This window comes from Pieris brassicae, chromosome 6, assembly GCF_905147105.1.
Source record: "Pieris brassicae chromosome 6, ilPieBrab1.1, whole genome shotgun sequence".
Taxonomy (NCBI): Eukaryota; Metazoa; Arthropoda; class Insecta; order Lepidoptera; family Pieridae; genus Pieris; species Pieris brassicae.
This window is the reverse complement of record NC_059670.1, coordinates 6,662,537-6,686,909: the sequence shown is the minus strand read 5'-3', so window position 1 is coordinate 6,686,909 and position 24,373 is coordinate 6,662,537. Positions and strand designations below refer to the sequence as shown.

General features: G+C 32.0%; 1 protein-coding gene across 3 annotated transcripts; it reads left to right on the top strand.

Annotated features, from left to right (window-relative positions):
* The first annotated feature begins 1,177 nt into the window (after positions 1-1,177).
* On the top strand, positions 1,178-23,259 carry LOC123711089 (homer protein homolog 1). Of its 3 annotated transcripts, none has more exons than XM_045663497.1 (10): positions 1,178-1,279; positions 2,966-3,122; positions 4,335-4,466; positions 5,043-5,216; positions 6,381-6,446; positions 6,909-7,051; positions 18,783-18,949; positions 19,380-19,495; positions 19,845-19,961; positions 20,278-23,259. In XM_045663497.1, the coding sequence occupies exons 1-10, from the start codon at positions 1,254-1,256 to the stop codon at positions 20,317-20,319; spliced, it is 1,140 nt and encodes a 379-aa protein (XP_045519453.1). In that variant the 5' UTR covers positions 1,178-1,253; the 3' UTR covers positions 20,320-23,259. The 3 variants fall into 3 exon arrangements, with proteins under 3 accessions (XP_045519453.1, XP_045519452.1, XP_045519455.1); XM_045663496.1 differs by having other exon boundaries at positions 20,201-23,259; XM_045663499.1 differs by having other exon boundaries at positions 20,184-20,287.
* The last annotated feature ends 1,114 nt before the right edge of the window (positions 23,260-24,373 follow it).

The following is a 24,373-nucleotide window of genomic DNA, read 5'->3' as shown; positions in this document are numbered from 1 at the left end:
CTTTTCGGTTTTTTTTTTATTTCAATTACTCATGGAAAAAGGATTTTAGTTTTAATCTGATTTCTATAGTACTTTTTAACATATTTAATTCCTTAACTTATTGTTGTGATAGTAAAACGATGATATGGAAGTTCATTTGTTTAGACCGTGAATGCGAAAGGCATTATAAATAAAATTTGAATGTATATATACTCTTAATATTTTATTTTCAAACATTATCTTTAAACAGTATGGTTTTAGCTGACGAAAGGCCTACCTTGTACAGCTAGGCTAGCTTTATTGGTAACGTTATTCTTATTACCAATTTGACTTCGCCAATTGTATTAGCAGATTGTTAGCTACAGCTACCGGCAAAGTTCTTGAGCATTAAACAAGGGAGTGGGGGAAAGTTTGCGCATCGAACACAGCGCGGGACACAAAAGTCAACTGATTTACCAATCACGCGATCGACACCCAAGACAAGGCAAGACATTTGTTCAAAATGTTTGCTGGTATCTATACTGATTTTTAAATCCAGGTGGGGCAAGGGATTAGTGGAGGGAAAGTAAGTTACCAATCGTCTTTCGAAGTGGTCCCTCCACTTTTCAGCATCTCTTTGAGGAGAATATAAGAAAGTGTTACTCATAAAGTAGAATTATGAACAATAACTTTGGTACGTTCACGAATATTTTTTTAACCAATTTAAAATGTGGAGATTATCAATTTGTGCCGTATTTTTTTGTAAACAGCCAGAATTTTTTTTAAACAATGTTCTTAATTGAGCTTTCTGATGATTGATATATGTACTTACTAACAATATTCACATATCAAATTCAGTTTTCAGTCCCCAGTTTAAAGGCAACCAAATTTTGTTACTAAAACTTTTTGAAAATAAAATATTTAGTTCTAAATTTGTATCAGAGACATCTAGGGTAACGCGTATAACGTATTGTAGTTATTTATAACGTCCTCACTAGATGTCACTATACCAAAAGAAGAAAAAATAAATAAAATAATAATTTAGTTATTCTAGTTTAAATAAGCCCTGCTCCGAATCAAGGATATATTTATCATTATTTTAGATGCTTCAATTCAAATTCAGAATAATTATAATGTACAATAAGTAATAAGATACAATAAGTAATAAATTACAACTGGCAACAATGGTAAATTTCTTTAGTTTATGCTGAACCGCCAATTGACAGCTTCTCAGTGGCTGAGAGAGAAAAATTGAAAATTATGAATTTAGAATATTTCTAAAACAAAGTGTTTCAATGACCGCTGGAAAAGAAACAATGGGGTGAGTTTAATTAACAATATTAACTACCACAGAATTTCGTATTTCTTTGAATCTTTTTTAATGGAAAATAGAAAACCTATTTTCGCAGGATTTCGATATTTCTTGGGAGGGGATGCAATTTGCCAATGCGAAGGACTATTTTAGGCTGATCTTTTTATAATTTATTGTTGTAACTGCATTCACAATAATACAGATTGCTTAGTTTTATATTAATTGTTATTGGGAAATTATTTGCAAATAAGTACTTATTAGTTTCGCGTTCAAGTATGAATGATTGCACTTTAACATTGGTTGAGTCCAGATGAACGCTTTTACGACGATATTAAGGACAAGGGTGTGTACTTGGCTATTTATAAATCACTTTGTGTCCATAGAAAAGTTACGATGTTAAGATATGATTATGGCAATTCTATCCATTACCGAGAACATGGAATGTGTTTCGTGATAACAGTTGAATTTATTAAAAGGACCAACTCCAACCAATTTAAGTGCTGAACCTATTACTTGGATGCTATCAAAAATTTCGATTTGCTGCTGATGTATGCTTGAATAAATATGGGATAGTTTGATATATGTATTGAGAGCTGTTACTTTAATTGCATGGAAACTTATAAATATAAATTTCATCTTTAATTAAACACTACAAACTAATTAAAACTTGATGTGACATTGTCAGTGAATTTAGGTATATGTTGCTGTCATACATGATTGATTAGATACCATTCTAAAGGATATTTTAAAATTAGTGAGCTTATTAAAAATTGGAAGTTGTTTAATTATGTCTATTACAATGGTAATCTTTGTTATTAATTGGATGAAACTTAATGGCTTGAAATTTAGGTAAAAGTTATTAGACATGACTTGTTGTTGACATGACATATGTATAACTTGAATTTTAAGCAATAATTACCATCCTTATAAGTAATATAATTATTATTTGTTGATTCCAAGATTCTAGATGTATTTTATGACGGTTTTTGTACCTTATCAAATATATTGACAGTGATGTTTTTATCAACTTTTCTGAAACATTTCAGATAATAGTGTCAATCATAATTACTGATCTCTTCTCAAGGAATACCAATAAATCTATTAAAAATTGTAAAAATAAGTTCTAAATTTTAAAAATCTTAATTTATGCTATTTTATATTTTTAATATGTTTTCTAATATATATACCTAATAATGCAATTTTTTTATGTATAAATCATGAAATTAACATAATATATACAGTCTGTTATAATGACTACTCATTTGGTCGTAAAAAATCTGTTAGTCATAACAGCTAATGACATTGCTTTGAGTACTTAATTCAATAGAATTTAGACAGGACCTTTGATTTTCTATATTTAATGTTTTAGGTTTAAAGGTTGTCTACATAATACTCACAGTAGTCAAACTTAAACCAAATGAGTAGTTTGTGTACATAACACACACAGTTTACGCACAGCAGACCTATTGATAGTCTAAGTGCAGAAACGTGAGTCCACAAACCAACTCACACAGGTTTTTTGAGCTTAGGATTGTAATATCAATAATATTTAAACTGTAAATTTTTAATTTTTATTTTTTAACAACAAATGTAAACTCAAATTGCAGTAATAGAAAAAACACATATGTCACAGAAATGTTTTTTCTTGTTTGAAATATATATTATAAAAATAAACAAATATTATTTCAATTGCAGGGAGCAGCCAATCTTCACGTGCAAGGCGCATGTGTTCCACATAGACCCAAAGACCAAGCGCTCTTGGATGTCGGCAAGCTCAGCAGCTGTTTCGGTCTCATTCTTCTATGATTCCTCTAGGAACTTATATAGGATTATCAGTGTAGAAGGAACAAAGGTACACTGACAGCTTTTATGTTCTACCAACAATATGATATTGTTTCCTCCTGTCTGTAATTATTGTTTGTCTCAATTGGGTTTTGAAGTGAGATTAAGATTATAATGACTGTGTTTTAGACTTAACTTTAAATGGTGTATGTTACCTTGCCATATTGTATCTATGGCAACACTTAACCCTTCAAGTAAACATAGGTACACCTTTTTTTGTTAAATTGCTAATGCGGCTTTAGGTATATAGGTTATCAGCATTCTCTATTTATCACAAGTTGACCCTTTCATACTAGTTAGTTTATGTAGTTTTTCACCAAGTGTTCTAAATAAAGGAAGAAATATCCATTAGAATTTGAAAGCTTAACCACTGGGCCAACACTACTCATTGACACCAGCCAGTGTTACTGTCTACAATTTAAAGAAATATTACTGTTATATAAATAATATTATATACATCAAAGAACTATTTCTAACGCCGATATAAAGAGGCAACCAAAGATTTATCAAAGAGGAAACTTGATAAAGACGGTCTTGTGATTTCTTTTAATAAAAATGTAAAACTCATACCAATGTTGCCTTTTTCTGACGCGGATTCACAAGAGCACTTGGCACATATTTGAGAGTACTGCCTAGAACAAAGTCGGTCTTGTAATTAACTCATGTACGAATACATACGGACATATGTTTACACTTAATAAAATTGTAACTAATCGATGTATGTATATAAAAGTTTTCACGTATTTAATGAACACGATTCTTGGGCTTTTTAAAGCATAATAATAAAAAAAAAATTAAAGGACAATGTTGGCATAGTGGCTCTATAGTGCACCTTCATTCCTGAAGACGTGCTTTCGAATCACCACTGTACACCGATGAAGTTTTCTTTCTATGTGATCAATTACTCTTATTTTGAATGCAAACGTGAGGAAACCGCTATGTCTCAAATCCAAAAATCTACATGTATCAGATAGAGGGCTGATCACCACATGCAATCTGAGGCAAATGCCATATTTAACCATAAAGGGTTGCAGCGCCACTCGATTATTATGAATTTAATTTTTCGTAATAAATTAAAATGTTGTCTTTCTTACAATTAAACTTCAGAAAAGAGATTTTTTTTGCAAGTTTGCCACATTATTGAATGTAATATAAGTTATTTTTATTGTCAATTGAAATTATGAAGATGTTAGGTATTATATTTTTTCATCTTTATTTACAGGCTGTGATCAACAGTACTATTACAGCAAATATGACATTCACCAAGACATCACAAAAATTCGGTCAATGGAGTGACGTTCGCGCGAATACTGTATATGGATTGGGGTTTTCGTCTGAAGCGGAGTTGGGAAAGGTAAAACTTACCAACTATTCCTAATCATAATAAGATAGAAGTTGAATATTAACATAATGTTTGCTATCAATCAATGTAAAATATAGTTCCTGGGGAAATAATATCTTGACAGATTATATAGAGAGCTTAGATTTTCACACATTTGGTATACTTTACTATTCAAACATACTATACATCACTATGTTTAATATGTTCAGATAATTCTGCTCAAGTGTTCCATACAAAAAAATAACAATATAATTGTACGTATAGTTTGTGATCAAAGCACCGCGCATTCATGAACTTGTTTGTAAACGTATGGAACCACGGTCATATATCATTAGGCAATTTTTACACCATGACATATATGTATAGAGACTAGACTATATATTCAGTAAAATTAATAAGTGCAGATTCAATTAAACGACTTACGTTAAATATAAGCAATATTTTCGCTAATTAAGCCATACACTAAGAAAAAAGTGTTTTTCTTAATGTGTAAAAGCTATTTTAACAAAAGACAATACTAAGCCATACACTAGCCAAGATCTCGAATGAAACTAATGCGTATTAAGAATTGATTTGTTGTAATTTCAGTTTATTGAGAAATTCCAAGAAGTTAAAGAAGCGATTCAAGCGCAACAATGCGGTGGTCCGCCTAAGACAACAAATGGATCAGGTGCGGCCACACCCGTAGCCTCGGCGACTGCCAGTCCTTTACTTGCCGCTAGAGCTCCTACTGACGAACCGCCTGCTGTGTCGCCGGCTCAGGTAATGCCCGATATCTTTATGTATGTCGCGGCCCGAACATACAATTTATCACTTCATTATGCCGTCCATCAAGTAGCCTTCTACAGCGTTCGTAACGGAACGCGAATTTATTAACAGGATCACTTATATTATTTATTACTAAGACCAATGACACTATGTTGTTTATGTGAAATAAAAGTTGTGGAACTACGAAGTTACATTATAATGACGTTGGGTAATGATAATGAGTTGACTGACGTCAGATTTCAATAAGATAAGGTTTAAATGATCATAGATAATCTATTTATGATTAGCGAATCCGACAGACGTTGTCTTAATTATGAATATAAATTTCGAATTGGTATAATAACTAAAAAATATTTCGGAAACAAAGTATTTATTCTAAATGCTTTATGATAAACAACATTCTTTGTTTGTAAAGAAAACACTTTATTACCAGATTGAACTCATGTATTATTATAAACTAATATTTATTTTAAATTTTTACGACGTTTCGCGTGTATAAGTTTATAATAATAAATAGCTTCAATCCGGTAAAAAAGTGTTTTCTTTAAATGTGTAAAAGCTATGTTAACAAAAGACAATACTATTCTTGTTTAATTTTTCTGGCGCGTATATAAATAGTTTTGTTGGTATTCCTACACGGGAGCAGGCAACATATAACTGGCCATGTGAAATCATGGGTTTTCAAAATTAATGCCACAAACAATTAGCGACTGTAATTATTTTATATGTATTTTATCAATATAATAACTTCGATCGAAGCATTGATTTGAAACGATATTCATTTTTCTTACATCCTGTTTGACGATATTTGCAGCACGCATTTTGTCAATGTTATGTCAAACACAGGTTACATGAAAAAAGTTTGAATTGTAAAGACGCTAAACACTGAAAAAAAAAATTGCTATCGTAAAAAAACTATTCTTAACTTTTCTAATTTTCCGCGCAATTTTCTTATTTTAATAAGAACCTTCTCCTGACAATAACAGTCACAACAAAAAAATAATTAGCGAAATCGGTCCAGCATTCCGCATCCACGCATGCCGTGACCGGCTGGTGCCGTGAAATAGGGAGTCATTTTTTATATATATATAGATATATAACTGTGCATATAGACCATATCCTTAATATATATTTATAATAAGTTTGTTTTGATTTCAGCCAAAACCAGAAAATGATGAAATGATGGTACACCAGCGAGCGCATTCTGTTTCGTCTTCCATTCAGGTATATCCATATTAATATACTTTTAAATCGCTTTGATTGCAGGCCTTATTATGAATTTGGCGTATAATTCGTATTTTCTTAGTTAAGGAATCTAATATGAATGCAAAGGTAAAGTTAAAGGTACACATGCCATGAGGACGAAACTTGTTTTAATATTCGTTTTATTAAATTTTAATTATTACTGATTACGAAATTTGTAAATACTGTATATTTGATTTTTAACTAATAAACACATATATTTTAAAAGAGATTAAATATGAGTGCTTTGACATTTACGATGAAAGGTTATCTGCTAATATAATGTTTAGGACAATATTGTAGCTAACATAATGTTATCATATAACAGTAGTTGTTGGCATGACTAGTGCAAGCTATTTTAGAATAAGAAAATATATACTTTTGTATGATACAATTTTAATATTTAAATATAGAAGTATGTACTACTTTATATGACTTTTATAGGCTGGCGGTGGATACGCGACAGTGGGACGTGCGGGTCGCGGTCCTTTGGCCTCATCAGGCGCCGCCGCGGAGCCTGCGCCCCCCGACACTGCGGACCAGCTTCGTTATGAGAACGATAAGCTCCGACTTGCGCTTGCGCAGAGGTATGTTACAGATTTAAATAATATAATAGTATAAATAAATAGGCTGGAAAATCAGTACATTACGTTTTAATTTGTTCATAAATATTTGTGTTGATACGGGTTGATACGGTTGATACGGGTACGTGTTGATGGGACACTGTCTCCGTCATATGGATTGTCCCAACAAGATAAAATGGGCCCACTGAATGTCAGTGTTACTAGTGACAGCAATTTAAATCTAGATTGGGCCGGTGTTTGGTTACAGTGACTATAATATATTTTATATTTATAATTTTTTTTCGATTTGTGGTCACTATTTTTTTTTAAATTCCAAGCAAAGGGATTGCCACTCGATAGTGCTACTTAACTAAGAGATGGAACTAAAGATTGCGCCCAGAACTGTAACAATACTAATAATACTCTATAAACACGTACATTACGTTTTCATGATAATATAAAAAACCTGTTGATTTTGGTAATTAATTTACAAAGACGTTAATCTTCGTTTTCTGTTTATACAATGTAACCAGTACACAACTATTAATATTTAATACATACATCGGAAAACGCAAACAGATAATCATTTTTTCATTATAGTAATAAAGAGTGCATAACCAATACAAATGCTTGTAATTTCCATTACATAACCATTGTCAGTTAGTAATTAATCAAATTTTTTTGAACAACACATTTATCATTTCTCAAGCATAAAATAATTATCGCTTACGGAATCGTTATGTAAGGAGTGGTTTAGTTAGTAGTTGTAGTCGTTATAGGTAAAATAAACCTGATTAGGTAGCCCTATGATTTACCATCATGGCTTGGTGGTTATAACCAAGATAGCGTAGAAACCAGAGGTACTGTTCGTGATGACTTTCAAAACAATATGCCTTTCGGCTTACAGGTTTTTGTTCATCTTCTACTACTACTACTTGCATTAAAAAAACCAATGCATGTGTGTTATCCGTTAGAGAGGTTCATTGTTTTTATCACGTTTATTCAGAAACTGTAAATATATACTAAAATAGCTTTATGATTACTAGAGACTAAAAGGAATTTGAATTTTAAAATGCGGATATTCTTAATAAATGTTTCAATCACCAAAAAGTTCGATTACGGAAAACTTTGCTGGCTATCAATAAATAATGATTTTTTTAAATTGTGAGCGTTGTTAAATTGCGTGTATGACATGACACACGCTGCTTGCTTATTTTAATTGGTATTGTTTCCTCTATTAGAAGTCAATTGATTGTAAAATGTCGTATTAAACTTAACATTACTAAGAACTGTTATAGTAAGTGCGGCGAAGCGGTTCTCAGCACGAAAATAAATGTAAACGGTTTCGTTAAAACATGATAGAATAATAGACAAAAATAACAATAAAAAGGTTTATTAAAAATGAATTTTGTACACTACTTAATATCTACATTACTACAGTCTTATCAATTCAAGAATAAAATAGAGTTCTAAAAATAATATTTTACAAGAATCACAATACAATTGAACACCTTTCGCTATAAAACAAAGATAGGTAGATTATATTTTTCGTAGTATCACCGTCTGTTTTTGAAAAACAGTGTTCAAATAACACTTCATACATTATATTATGACAAATCGCCAATGTATGAAACAATGTATAATACTGGTTACATTAACTTTACCCTGAACATTTTTACATGGACCACATCATTACACAACCAAATTGAGAAGTTTGATATGTATTATTTCGTATCAGTAATACGAATTTGAAGATTTTTATGGAAAATATATTTTTAGATTTGTTTGTATTACTAATGTGTTGCAGTTTTGGTCGATTGTCCAGTTTAAAAAGGCCAAAGTTATTCTTCATTAAAAACATTCTTAAATTAAATACTTTAAAATGTATACTCATTCAAGTATTCACAGACGCGAAGTTAGCTCCGATACCCTCCCAATGCTTAAGAATAGACAAGGGAAATGAAACCATAGCTTATACTGTCTCAATGTCTATGATCGTATCCGTCGATGGGCTCAAACCCTCCGTCATACGCCTGGTATTCCTCCTGATACTGAGGTTCATATACTGGTTTTGCTATTTTATATTCTTCCTCGGCCTTCGGGTGACCAATTCTGTGCACAACCGCGTTGAAACCGTTTTTGTCGTCCGCTTCGTATTCCACTACGCGTTTAGTTCCGTCGGTTTCCATTAAAGTGTAGGAGCCTAAAAGTTGTTTATATTACGCCTTAATTCTACTAGATGGCATTAGACACAAGTTGTAAGAAGTTACTAGATTTTAAGGTCAAAATTACGCACTTCTGACAATGTGGGCGGCGGGAGGTATCACTTAAAGTCAGTTGAGCCTTGTGCTTGTTTTTCCCCAGTTATATAAAAAAAGAAAATATGTTTATACCTTTAACTTTGTCCCCATCTCTTGTCTCCCAGTGTTCCTTTTCATCACCAGTGTGTGGATCCTTTACAGAATAGTCGAACGAGTATTTTGGGTGCGCCTGCGAATTAAAAACCGTACTTTAATGTTTAATTTTTAAGAATATTGATTAAGATCATCTAGTTTCTAGACTGCTAAATGGCAAAAAGCCATGAGAATTGATTACAAGACCTTTTGGCTAATAAACTGAGTAACGATTTTAAAATTTAGATATTACTAACTAATATTGTCTTTGCTCGTAAGACACAGTAAAAAAAATCTTCCTTAAGTGATTTAATCAGCGAATTTCGCTTACATGATAATCTACGTCATAGTCTTCGTTATGGTGCTCCAGTATCTGATGATGCACCAGGGGCCTGTGATACCCTTCGTAACCTTCGATACCTTGGTCTAAGCCATGCCCTTCTAGTCCGTAACCTTCATATTGTGCCAGCGCAGACGCCAAGAGCACGAAAATTGGTAATGATTTCTGTTAAGAATAAATATTTATACATTGAGGTAGATGTTGCCATTTCTACGCTAGACGTAATTGGCGATTTTTTTATGTCGTGATTTAAATTAAAAATAAATGATTCACTTTACAATTCATTAATTTCTTTGAACCACAGTTCAGAAATGTTATATATACATAACAAATTAATTAGTGGCGCTACAACACGATGATCACCCGCCTGTGCCTGACACACGCCGTCGGCTTTTTGGGTTTAAGGTAAGTCGGTTTCATCACGATGTTTTCCTTCACCGTTCGAGCGAATATTAAATGCGCACATAGAAAGAAAATGCATGGGTGCACAGATCGAACCTCCACCCTCAGGAATTAGAGTCGCAGGCTGAAGCCAGGACACCAACACTACTCTTACTTATACATAACATCCTATTTTACTGCGCAATAAAAAAAAATCGTAAATGATTATCATTGAGTCGGATGATCTAGCTACGACGATGACGTTGCATAATTTAACGCGAAAGTTTACGCTCTCGTGCGAAACTTAACGCTTAAGTGTTATTGATTACTTATGTAATTTTTTTGTAATGATTGATAGGGAAAACTGCTTCATACTACAACAACTGTATCTCTTTGAAACTTAGCTGGGTTTGTCACTTAACGATATACTATTTATATTTAAACGCTAAATCAGTGTTTCCCAACCGTTTTTGAGCCATGTCCCACCTTAGCCTTACAAAAATTCTATAGGGCTATGTAGAACATATATAATATATAATTTGAATATTTAAAATTGAATTGCTCACTGTATTACGTTTTTACAAAGAAATTATTTGAAAATTGTTAACGAGATACATACAGTAAGTAGATTTTAAAACATATCATGAAATATTGAAATTACAAATAATTATTAAAAAAAATTCTAATTATAATATAAATTGATTTATATAAAATATGTTAATGATGAAATAATTGCGAGATGATTTTTAAAAACATTTTTAAATCATTTCAAGCGTTCCTAATGGCAAAACTCAATTGAATTATGTATGGATTTTGAGTTCCATTATACAAAGCACTAAAATGTTTAACGACCTGTTTCCTCGTCAAATGTTTATTTCCTATTTGCGTGCGTTACGCCATTTCACTTGACATCTTTGACGATATCATAAACGCACTGATTCGATATTAAATATAAAAAAACAGGACACAAAAAGATTTCCTACCTAAGACTTCTTTATAGGATTGTTTTTGAGTAGTACGGGCCAAAGAACTTTTCAGAATCGTTTTCTAATATCTATAGTAAGTAAATGTAAATTTACAATTAATTTCACTTCTTTTTGACGTTCATAAGTATACTTGTTTACCTATATGAATAAATATATTTTGAGTTTGAGTTTATATGATTTTCTAAAGGTTTTCCTGTTAACTTTCTTGTCTAAAGTAACGTATACCTAATCACAATAGTACCCTTTTATCTCTTTGTATCAAATTGTTCAGGACTGATTTATTATAATGAAGGGGGTTACAACGAACTTTGAATATAGATTTAAGAAATGGGGAAGCAAAGGAAGGAAGTTTTGGACCGTGTTGTCAGCCGCATAAACCTACGCATACAAACAAACATTCTACATCAATACCTTATTTTCCTGAGTTTATTTATGGGTCTTCAAAAAACATTCTTAATTTTATAAATATTCTCTATTTTTAAATAATTTATATACACGTATTTGAGTACGCCCAGTACAATGTTGCATACGGAAGTAAAATATGTCAGCTGCCGTCAGGCGATGTATAGTGAATTAATTGGTTATTCCGTCAATTAGTGACGCCAGAACGCGTGCGTATCAACGCGATGCCACTTCCGAATATTACAAATAAGCAAAGCTATAAAACCAAATTAACAAAATCTTTTTACGCTACAGACTACATTGAATTGTTTGGATTAACTCCCCGTGTACCTAATCATAATAGTGCCCGCTGATTATAATATATTAACCCGTTTTATTTGACATATATGTTGCCAACGAAATATTGCTGGTGTATATGGTGAAAATCTCGAAATAAATTGCAAAGGCACACATGACTAGAGCCCAATTAGGAACGAAGGAAAGTACCACTATGTCAACTTATATTTTCTTGTTGATGATTTTTGCTGACATATCTTACGAGAGATTCAGTATTACATTAAAATAAATCGTTTCATGACTAACGTTTCGAAATACACTTAGTTTGTGTTATACGTAGATCTTTCATATTTATACAAACACGCATATTGGGGACGATGTATAGTAATAAGATAAATTTTTATGTGATAAATGGTAACGAATAAAAACTAAATTATGGAACATAGTGCTGCAAAGCCTTAAAACGTTAATTGAACAATATATATATATAATGAAATATTATGTGATACTAAAATCAAAATATAATTCGTATGTTTTCGATTACAGATACTTACGTAAATTATATATACAGGTAATATGAAGGGGCATAATGTTATACGTCCGTGGTCGTGATACGATTATGTTAATACATATAACATTACCGTGTTCATGAAGTAATATGAAATCCAATTTTACGGTTTGGCCATATCGAAATATGTATAATTTAAATTTAAATAATATTAGAAATTGGAATCTTAAAATTAGAAAAATAGTTTTTCTTCAATGGTCATTTGCTTTTTAAAAAAAATATATTTTCGAATATGTTTGAATTTAGAAGTTTACTCACGAAAATTTCCATATTTTTGTGGACACGATAAATTCACTTCCCAACTATGGTTCACTTATGAAAGTAAATTATATTCACACCACTGTCTGCTTATACGCATGTATAAATCCCTACTTTTATATGCCAATCGGGGATTCGAAATATATCAATTCATTCTAAATCGTATTTCGTACAATGAAAGGCGTTTTTGCTTTGTTAATCGAAGAAACATGTGTCGTATTAAAATTTAGGATTTTCAGATTAATAAATAGAATTTTATGTTTTGTTAATAGCCTAGTAAATTCACTTTGTGTTTAAGCTTTTAGGCTTATTTTTGCTCCCTTTCACATACATAATTGGAGCATTGTTGGCCTAGTGGCTTAAGCGTACAACTCGAACTTAAGGCCGTAGGTTCGAACCACGGCTCTGCACATTCACTCGTACGATATTCCTTGGACCCAAAATGTCGACTGCGTGCGTCAGACAGAAGGCACACCTACTTGTATATTGAAAAAAAACGAATGATCTCGAAACCGATACAAAAATCTGAGGCTCATATTGTAGCGATACTTGTTTTGCACATAAACTTGTTTTGTTTAAAAATTATATAAAGTGTTAATACTGTAAAACTTAATAGAATTTTAATCTAAATAGAAAGTTTCAACTTTCTTTGAGTGAAGGCAATATCGAAGCCAAAAATTTAAATAAATCTGTTCTAGACGAATTTAAAAAAAAAACATTCATACAGATGTAAATGGAGTTTTCGAGAAAGCGTAGCGCGATTTCTAGAATGACAATTATTCATAAACCTGGTTATCTTAGATAGAAGTTGTATAACAACTGCCCCGTGCCCCAATTTTTTACCTTAGGGATTAGCAATAACAATGTTTGTTGATAGAAACTTTGCGTTTACAAAACAAAGTTACGATAATTACTTAACCACCGGACCGAGTAACTGAAATTACTTAATTACCGATAATAAAATTAACGTAAAATCTGATAGTATAACTGGTGTATAATATTTTATAACGCATGAGTGATATTGCAAAAAACTATACAGTCCTGAATATAGCGCAACGCCTAATAATGGCACTTGGTGGTAATTTGCTAAAACAGTTTTTATTAAATTCGACACGATTACTAATTAAATATCGGAAGCGTTGTCTTACACACCTTAGAAGCAAGAACAATATAAATGGCTGGCTTCACTAATCCTAGTCAGGTTGAATTTAACTCTTGTCTATGAAGCGTTAAGTAGTGTGTATTCTCACACAATTTTTACTTAAGGTGCATTTGGTCTGTGACTGAAAAATAAAATAAATAATCGCTGTCTTTTGTTTTAGCGAAATCTCTGCAATGGCCAGCCGTGTTAGTTCCCGATATAGACATATGGGTTTTCGTTACATTGTTCCCATAGACCATGGTCATACATTTTCTAGCATAGAGAAAAGAGATACTTGTTCCTCATATCACATATTCCTGTACAGGATAGTTCCTGTTCAATTTATTTAGCAATATAACAATTAGATATTGATTATCGACTTCTTCAGTCGCGCTATTTGTTTCTGAAGGTGTTAGTTGCGCCGTGTCTTTGGGTGATGGTAAGGGCCTTTATTTGATTGGTCCAGCGAATAGAGGATCGGCCGCAAAGTCTGGTGAATTCCACTCTGCCAGTCACGATAAGTTTTTCTAAAATTTCTGGATCTATGCGTATTACATAATCAGAATAACTCAGGATGCGTCGATAACAAAGCGTCGCAAGACGACTAACGTGTCGGATAATGTTGAAGTGGTCTACTCGCTAGGAAGCAGTAAAATGTCTTAATTATTACTGAAGCAACACCTACGCGACAATAACTTTTATTAATGCTTATTAATTGAAACGTTCAGCCCTAATGTTGGCTATAAAAGCCGATTTATATATATCGACTTCTTGTTTTAATAACGATTATATTACAATGTGGTTCATGGTTTTTCCAATAAAGGAATATTATTTGTGATAAAATTTTAACTCGCTAGAACTTATAGGGTAAGAATCAGAGCCCAGGTTAAGCTCTAAGTATGATATGATTTATTCTATCTTATAGTAAACCAAACGGAGATTTCGGTATTTACTATAGCATGGCAGATTAATATAAAGAGGGATACGTTGTACCCAGTAAAGTACCTCCACCAATTATGAGCCCCATATATATGGCCTGCCAAGGATAAAGGATCAGATTAGTAAAAAAATAAAATTATCGGATATTCTCGAGCGCGTCAGTATAAAGTAGGGTGAGTTAATTACATGCTGTGTGTATTTCCCTAATATGACAATTTGCAAGTGACTTAAAGAAAGGGAAGGGCTGCAAAGTGTAAAAAAAGCGTCATCTCCACATTCTCGAGTACGGCTGATGTTTATTTTGAAGGAAATAATTCAAGGATGACGAAAAATAAAATCTGTCGATTTCTACAAGCCGCAGTAAGAAAAATACGTAAAATATATAATAGTTGTTCAACGACAACATAAACCTTTTGCTATTTCCTGAGATTATCAACCAAATAATAAATTATCAGATTATGGGAATCCCTCCAGATAATCGTCATATTATGAGACATCACCTCTAGGAGATAAAGATGAACCATAAATATCTTAATCTGACGCGCTTGAGTATGTCAAAATGGCGACCGCGAGTTTGCGTCACATCCAAATCGACAGATTATTAATCGTTTTTTTAGGTTTACTTAGCCTAACCTAAGAAAATCTGACGCCCCACTTTATTATTTGTTCATTTTCAACCCTTACGTACGACCAAGCAAACGATCAGATTAACATACGTACATTAATTAAAATACGTAGGACTAGAATACTATCAATATCTGACGCGCTCGAGTATGTCCATAGCACAGTTTTTTTTTACATTTTTGACAGTCTATAGCCGCTGAAAAGTCGCCCCACCGATGAAAAGGTATACTTTATTTCTAAAAAAAAACTTATTATCCAAGCTTTACAACTCAACTCAACAGGTCTCTACGATGCTCGAGTTAATCCCCATTTAGAATCGTGGGCTCCCCTACTAATACCAATCTTACAAAAATTACGTCTAAAACATTCGACGATCTAATACAGTAATAACGTGGAAATTGCAGAAGTGGGGTTTTCCAATAATGCTTCCAATACGGTCCAAATATGATGGATGTTGAACGATTATGCCGGAATAATTAAATTCAGCGCCGGCGTTGTGGAAGTAATCGGTTATGGTCTGATTATAATTAAATCTTATTTTAATCGCTGAACGATATCATTTTGATGAGATTTCTATGGACATGATGTACATATAAATTCGTAAACAAAATGGCTTCCTTTTTAGACCTTTCACGTTGTCAAAGCAGACTGCGAGAGGTGAAAGGAGCATTCGCATATCCTGAATCTTAACATATTTAAAGAATTCTATATATTAGCACGTCCCGATTGTTATATGCGCATGTGTTTTTGGATCTCCAATATAACCGATAACACTCGATAAGGCGTAGGTATACAAATATATCGAAAACAAAATCTTACTACTTACTTGTCAAGATTATTTAACATCTATAATTATAACTACAGTTAGTAGAAGCAGTAGTTTTTGTTCACGACAGCATGGAACTAGATTCAAGTTTACGACTGCATGTTGGTTTGGGGGCCAGCCTAGTGCGTAGCAACACAAAATGTTGTATTATGTATATATTTCTCTCGTCCGGAATTGTATCTCCGGATTACAAAATAGGTTTTTGAAACGGAACAAACATTAAAGACTTTTTAAAAACTGTTTATTAATCGTATTATGGAAGAAATCTACAAACACTTTCTCAAGTTCGATTATTATGCTTTACTCGTTTCACCCCAAGAGACGAAAGAATTATGTAAATTGAACCAGCATAGTTTAGTACTGACGTACAAATTATAGTTGGTAAATATTTCATTATAAATAGTCTTCTAATCAAGAATTCTACAGTAATAAAAATAATTTTTATTTGAGAAATATTGTTATTGTGGTTATAATTGTCATTTTTTAATAATTATGTTTTAATCTTTACATTAGCCTTTTGTTGTTTTCTCAGTTTTGCTGTGTTTATAGCTAATGGCTAAATTTAGTACCGTGCGAACCGAAAGGTTGCAATAACTACAGGACTATCATGGTAGATCTTTTTAACCATGATATTTATTTTGGTACGAAAGGCAAATTCTTTATAAAACTTGTTTTTACTTAATATACGAGTGGATGGAGTGTGCGAATAATAACTTATATAAAATTATAATTGGAATCCATATTACGATCTGTTTTCCGTAGTTTTCAATGATTAGCAGCAATTTTTATCTTGTAACAAAATTGCATCATAACTATTATAGCGAGTAATGAGGCATTTTGTAACGCCTGTTGGACGTTGATATGTTATAGGAACATAGATTTTAATATTTTGTTAATGCCGTGTCTAGGTATATTTTTCAGGTGGGCCTTTTATATTCATTTCATACAGTTTCTTAACAGTTGCAAAAGCAGTTAACCGATTATATCAATGCTTTAAAAAGAATCAGAGCAATGAACAATAAATTCGACAATCGAGATTCTTATTCGAGATGGGCACGCACTCGATTTTAAAGAAACGATTTTCGTTCTTATGTCTATAACAAAAAGGGCTATAATCAAACTGTTGCAAGTTATGTAATATTGGCTAATTGCATATGTTGTAAATGAAATTGTTAACATTCTGCAATAGAAAATGCAGGCCCATTCTTAACGGTATTCCAACTTATATTCAAAACTTAGACTATTACGATACAGTATAGTGTGCGGGCTTTTTCATTCGTGTTTTTTTTTCAAGTTATTAAGTCTACTCTAGCGAAGGTTCATAAGTCTTAATATAATTATTAAGTTCATAAGTTTTCATGTAAGTTTTATATTGTTCTCAATTTCCTTGATTATTATTATTATGCTAAAGTACTGCAGTGTAATGGGCCGACATATTTCTGCTATATGTGTGTGGAATCGAAAATGTACCAAGGACAAACGTATTGTGTAAATTATAAATCTTATGACATTTCGTCCCTTGACTTTATTAACATAAGGCATTTATTGGTATCTTACTACTTATATTATCTTCCAGAAAAAGCTTTTTTTCAAAGCTTAAGCGCTACGTGTGCTTCTTTTCATTTACGTTTCGCTTTGTTTAAGACACAAAATATATTTAAATAAGGTTCTGAATGATCACTTGATCTATGAAAACTGTTGATTCATGAATTTAAATAAAATGACGGAACGATATTTTTTATTAACGTTAACATCGTAATGATTACGTGCCTAACTCGCGTAAACGTTACGCAACGATACATATTGCGAACGAAAGTTTTCACACTTGACCAAAGTGATGAGTTTTAACAATTGTCGTAATTTAAAAATAGGTTAGCTTTGATTTCTTATTACATGAATGGTGTTAGTACAGCGTAAGAGTGCTATCCTCGTAATGGGAGTGGGTTTGAATCCTTCCTGTACGTCAAAAGGATTTTCTTTCTTTGTATGCAATTTAACCATTATGGTGAACCGGCACATGTCTTTCACGGACTATTTGTGTATAAGACAGTGTTGTAGCGCTACTAATTATAAATCGAATATTTTTCGATCATCTATGTTAACTACATGAAGTTTTTGGTGGAAGTATTAAATTTAGTATCGTCTTTTGTTAAAATAGCTTTAACACATTAAGAAAAACAATTTTGGAACGGATTAAAGCTATGTATTATTATTAAAAACTTATAATTATTTACATAATTCTAAATTTTAATTTTTTTCCGACGTTTCGTGTGATTTTCACCGTGCGTGGTCACCGTGCCCGTATTAAATTTATTATTTGGTATAAAATTCGTGACGTAAAATAAACGCACGTCGTCGGCTTTTTGTGGTTTCCTTACGATGTTTTCCTTTGCCGTTTGAATGTTAAATACGCATATAAAAAGAAAGTCCATCGGTACACAGCCGGGGATCGAACCTACGACCTTAGGGATGAGAGTCGCACTGCTCTATCGATATGTTTATTATCCTTGTAAAATCTTGTCATCTACCCATTGCTTTGATTATGGTTAAAATTTGTTTGAATTTGCCTATAAATAAATTGGGCTATATGATGAGTTTTATATATTTTATGTGCATTACAGTTCCGGAAATGCAAAGAAGTGGGAAATTGAACTGGCAACCCTGAAAAGCAACAACTTGAGGCTGACTGCCGCGTTGCAGGAGAGCACGGCCAATGTCGACGAATGGAAACGACAACTCCACCAATATAGGGAGGAAGTAGCTAGAGCGAGACAGTATGCTGGAAAAGGTGAGCCTATGGGTCTAACATATCTTGTGGAATATCTCTCATGCGATAATCTATAAAGTCACAATTTTTTGTACAATTTGGTTTCCATTTTGTCGAATAAGTTACTTATTGTTAAAGTTCATAATTCATGTTTAGGATGGTGTAGTTATTTCGAAGTAAGACGCAAGCAATCCAAACAAACGACTATCATTCCTTTTTAAATGTCCTTTGAAAACGAGAAACTGTTTTATTGTATGTACCTACGACATGAACAGCTAAAAAGATCGAGTGAAAATGGTAAAATTTACCTTAAGTTCGTCAAACGTAAAATAAATACGACACACAAGTAATAGAGACTACATTTTCAGTCATCATCAGTCTTTGGTTTTTGGTATAAATTATATTTTTAAACATTACAATCAGATTTTAAAGTATTTAAAAATATTTTCAGGCGGTGATGCGAATGAAGTCGAGCAGATGCGACAGCGCGTCGCCCAGTTAGAAGCGGAGTTGGCACAGAAGAATGAAGAGTTGGCACAAATCATGAAGTCTAAGAAAAGTGAACAGGTAAAGCCTATAAATATATGTTATATTTTTTTTAAATACATATTGTATTTTGGTCCTATGTGGTTTCTTTAAGGATGTATTGAACATTGGTTCAAATACTTTGATAAGCATAATTATAAATCCTTATATACAAGTAACTAAACTAAATAACTTTATTAAATTTGTAATCGTATTTGAATTGTTCAAAAAATGTTAAATTGTCCTCGAAACAGTCACTTTGTATAAGTTAAATACGTTCTGTGGTTGCCTTTATAATTATATTTAGATATTATTAGAAAATGATCACATATGAAACTATTTAAAAATTAACGGTGATTTAAATCTATCTGTATTTTCCCACATGTTACAGGATGCAGAAGCGAAAATGGCACACAGCCAACTGGAGTTGGCTCTGGCTGCACAGGACGGACAAAGGCAGGTCGTTCAAGAGCTTAACAATCGGCTTTCGCGCCAGATTGAGGAATTGGTAAGGATTGTTTTTTTTTAAATTTATTTTGACATTTGACATGACCTAGAAACAAGTTCATTGGCTGGAATGGATTATTTTTGTATCCCATTGCAAATGTCTATTTTAAATAATAATTAATTGAAAACTTAAACCTAACAATAAATGGTAATATTGTTATCAGTGCACATATTTTATAAATGTATTGCGAAAACAATATATTTTGTTAATCAAAACTTCCAGTTCTTATGTTCGTATAGAATTTACCAAAAAAATATATGGTGACATACTGCCAACCAGCTCGTCAGGAAAAAAAAATGTCAAATTCGAATTCCAGTCAACCATCCACCGCGAAATAAACACGGCGCTACAAACATGAGACGCTGGACCGGCGGGCGGTGGCCCGCTGTACGCGGCCGTGCGCAAGCGCACTCTGCCTCTGCTGCTGCGCGACCCCGAGCCAGCTTACGTGTCGCTGCCGCGGCACAACTGAACTGAACTATCGGTATTTCGCCTGCAGGACTTCTTTTAGGCTTTCAGTTCAACAGTTTATTGGTATTTAATTTTGTTGATGTATTCTTATATTTGTGTTTCTCAAGTAATTAATACCAGTTTTATATGTTATATTTTTAGAGTTTTGCAAGAATACTGGTTAAATTATATTTAACTTTGGCTAGGTCCAAAAATTTAATAATATTGGATCAGTTTGCGATGACAAGATAATATGAACAATTTTAGGTTTCACTGTTAATATTAATCTGTCAATGTTCTGTTAAATGCAACTGAGTGTTTAATTTGCGATTTGGGTTAGAACGTTTCGTAATTTTATTCCAAAGATTATTGCAGAAAAAAAAAATCTTTTACAGTTTTACAATGTTTTATATAATAATATAAGTGTAGTACACTCACGCATTCATAGTATCATCATTGAATATACAAAAAATAATGGTCGCTGTTTTCTGCTATTTGGCAGATGTTTTGATAAGATTAGCATTTTATATCAACATTTTTAATGTTTATAATTTTCTTCGATATTGTCATGTGTTTTAAATTATTAATTATATTAATATTAAACTTAGTTCTTTGGTAGCTCGAATATTTTTTCGAACCTTTAATGTTCCTGGTAATTATATAAAGTTCTTTTCTTGAAATAAATTAGTGAACTAGGTTAATATCATCCCACCTATGTTTGTAAATAATTTATTGTAGTATAAGTGTTTTTGAGTCCTGCATAGCGGAATATCGATTCTACATTTTATCTTTAGAAATCCCTTAGTATGTACGGTCGGCAAAATTATAACAAGTACTATCTTCGGTACAAGCCTTTTTCTAATTATATTCAGCTGTTTAAAATTTAGTTTCATAATAACATTGTGGGTTCAATCCTATTGTAGTGACTTCTCAAGGTGTCAAAAGTATCTACTATATATTTATTATCTAAATATTGTTATGTATTAGATAATTGTATAATGTCTGTTTAGGAAGCGTTCAAGTATTGCGTAACAAATTGGGGGTAGGGAGGGTCATCTTTTAAAACGTTACGATGCGGGGCGGGGATTGAATTACGTGTGATTGATATTATTATTTTCGACTTTCTAGTACTTTACACAACATGATGGACTTACCATTAAGGTATACAAGTCACCTGGGGGTGATTACGAAACGTTTTACTATTGGATACAAAAAACGTTACGGTGCGTTTCTTGGAGGGTCCAAGAATCTCCAAAAATTGCGTGACGTAATACTTGAACGCTCCCTAAGTGTGAAATTTAAGAAGCATTAAGCACACGTCATAGAAACGCAATAACAAAAGTAAAAGGCTGATATATTCTTGCCGGTTTAGAAAAGCAAATAAACTGCCATAGTTTCTGTTAACGTCCCACTGTGAAATTTTCACGCTGTTTTAAGACGTAAAACCTTTAACGCTTTTAAGAAATTTTGCCGACCGTACTTTAATTCTTAATCCTGTAATTGTCGTTATTGCGAATGAATTAATAGTAAATCCTTCAATGTCTGTCCTACAATCGTATAGCATAAGACAATATGATGAAAATAATCTTTAACTAATTTACTTAGGATGTCTTTTGATACTTCGGTTTCTTAAACGCCGGTATCACTGATTATTTATTAGGGTCGTGTTCATCGTGAAGTAAAGCGTTTATGAAATTTGGCTCTAGTGTCGTTTTTAAGTGTATATAATCGTAGTTTGAACTAAATGGGACTTTGCTATTTAACTTTGATCTGTTAAGCATTTATTTTTTCTCTTGATATTCTATTTATATATCTGTTGCTATAGTGTACGCGTTGACTTGAGATCTTTACTTCAAATGCAAAGAATTATTTAGGAAACGTCTGATTTCGTATGAAGTTGTGCAATACTAAGAATTAGCTAATGCGTAATATTACAATGCAATAAATAAATCTAATAGATTTCGACATACTTTTGGTAAGAATTGGGGCAAAATAGATAAGAATTTCAAGTGAGGTTCTTAGTAAGGATCTCAATTTAGCATAACTAAATAATCCTCGAAATATCGTTTTAGTAAAATTAGCGACTTACGTATGGGGTCTCATCAAAAGTTATGGTATTCATGATATGATCTCGTGCCATCATTACATATAAATGTTTGTAGGGGCTATTAAAAGTATTAATTCGTAATGTGTACACAGAACGCGTATACGACATGTATACGCGGCGACGTGCACGTCTTAGCGTAATATTGTATAGCATAGTATGGCAATTTATTTTTCAGTATTTAGATGTAACATAATAAATAACACATATTAAGTTTATTTTAAAAACATGTTTAATTCTGCTTTGTAAATATTATGTACTAATATTTGGACAATTTAGTATGAATTTGTTGAGACCCCAAATTACCATTTCTTAGTTGTAAGTTAAATGTCATCTATATCCGTCTACCAGAGTATTTATTTCTTTTCAAGACCCTGTATTTAATAGATCCCTTAGCGAATTAGATATACACACACAGACAGTGGAATTTTAACTCAACTTGGAGGTGGCATAAACAAAATTGTTATTAACAGAGATAAGTTCAATCAGATAATTGGCCAAATTTCTATTAAAATATGAAACCAATATTTCTTGATTTTGGTTTATGTCACCTTGTGTCTGTGCAATTAAAAACAAACGATATCACTGAAAAAGGCTGAGGACAATTTTTTAAAGTATACAATGTCTTCTGAACAGGGTATATCATTTACTGTTGAGTGCGGTTTAATAGGCCACGTTGTTATTAAATTTTAAACTTGCACTAAAATACCTTTCTTGACGCTATGCGCACGAGTCGTGTAAATTGTAATATATATATATATATATATATATATATATATATATTGAATTCTGTATTGACTTTTAACAAGTATTCTCACGATCTCTTTAGTAATATCATATATAAATTTTTACCTTTAACTCATAAAGTCAGTTATAATAACTTCTAGTTAATAACCTGTTAGCAACGTCTCGAATAACTTTGCATTAATATACTTTCAGTTTGAGATTGAGGTATTATTGAATGATGAATACATGACTCGTGTGCAAAAAGCCTTACTGTTTAGGATCTTTTCTACGAGAGCTCGAATTCTTTGAGTATTTTTACGTGAGTGTGTTTTAATAGAAATATCTGTAGGCTAAGTTTCGTTGCTATTCGCAATTGTTAAGTATATTTTATATTCACATAAAATTTAATTTATTTATTGGTAGCGCTTTTCGTTGTTAGATTTTTAAAAATAAACAGAAAAATATTAAAACAATTGGATAACAAATCGTTGAAAATGTAAACGGATTTTTTATAAATTTAATTTAACTATCAAATTCATAATTAAAGCAGAAATTGCATACAAATACGAATAGATTTCGCGATTTTCAATTAAACAATTTCGTGAGCGTATTGTGAATCATTTGAAAAATCTAACAACGACCAGCTTATAGGCAATATAAAAAACTAGAAAAATAACTGTTCTATAGAATTTCACTATTTATTTGTAAATGTATACATGTTTAACACATATTGATTATATTATAGCGAAGAAAATTATGTAGACAATGGATCTGTTGCTAATTGAAATTGTATTTAATGTAATTTTCATAGTTTTAAGTGTTATTTTCGTGAGCGTGTGAAATGCGTAACGAGGCTGAGAGATAAAACGTAAATAAAATCGTAGTTTTTCTAACAAAGGCTTTTTAATAACAGCGAGATTATTTGCGAGTAGATAACTTATATTTCAATTTGGTTTTACCGCCATCTAGTTTTATTCACAGTAAGTCAGTTACGCATTTCTTTCGTATTGATATCTGTATGTTGATCGGTTATCTATCATAAAAGAATCTAGAAGTAAAAGTGTAATCTGGCTGGGAGATGACATTTTTGTTAAAGGGAAATTATAAATGTTACTTGTATTCTACTAATATT

Bases quoted from the DNA above. Each gene is read 5' to 3' on its own strand.
- LOC123711089 (XM_045663496.1), top strand. From the start codon at position 1,254: ATGACCGCTGGAAAAGAAACAATGGG. The intron at 5,217-6,380 runs GTAATGCCCGAT...TTTTGATTTCAG, and splicing joins CTGCTGTGTCGCCGGCTCAG to CCAAAACCAGAAAATGATGA. The intron at 18,950-19,379 runs GTGAGCCTATGG...AAATATTTTCAG, and splicing joins GAGACAGTATGCTGGAAAAG to GCGGTGATGCGAATGAAGTC.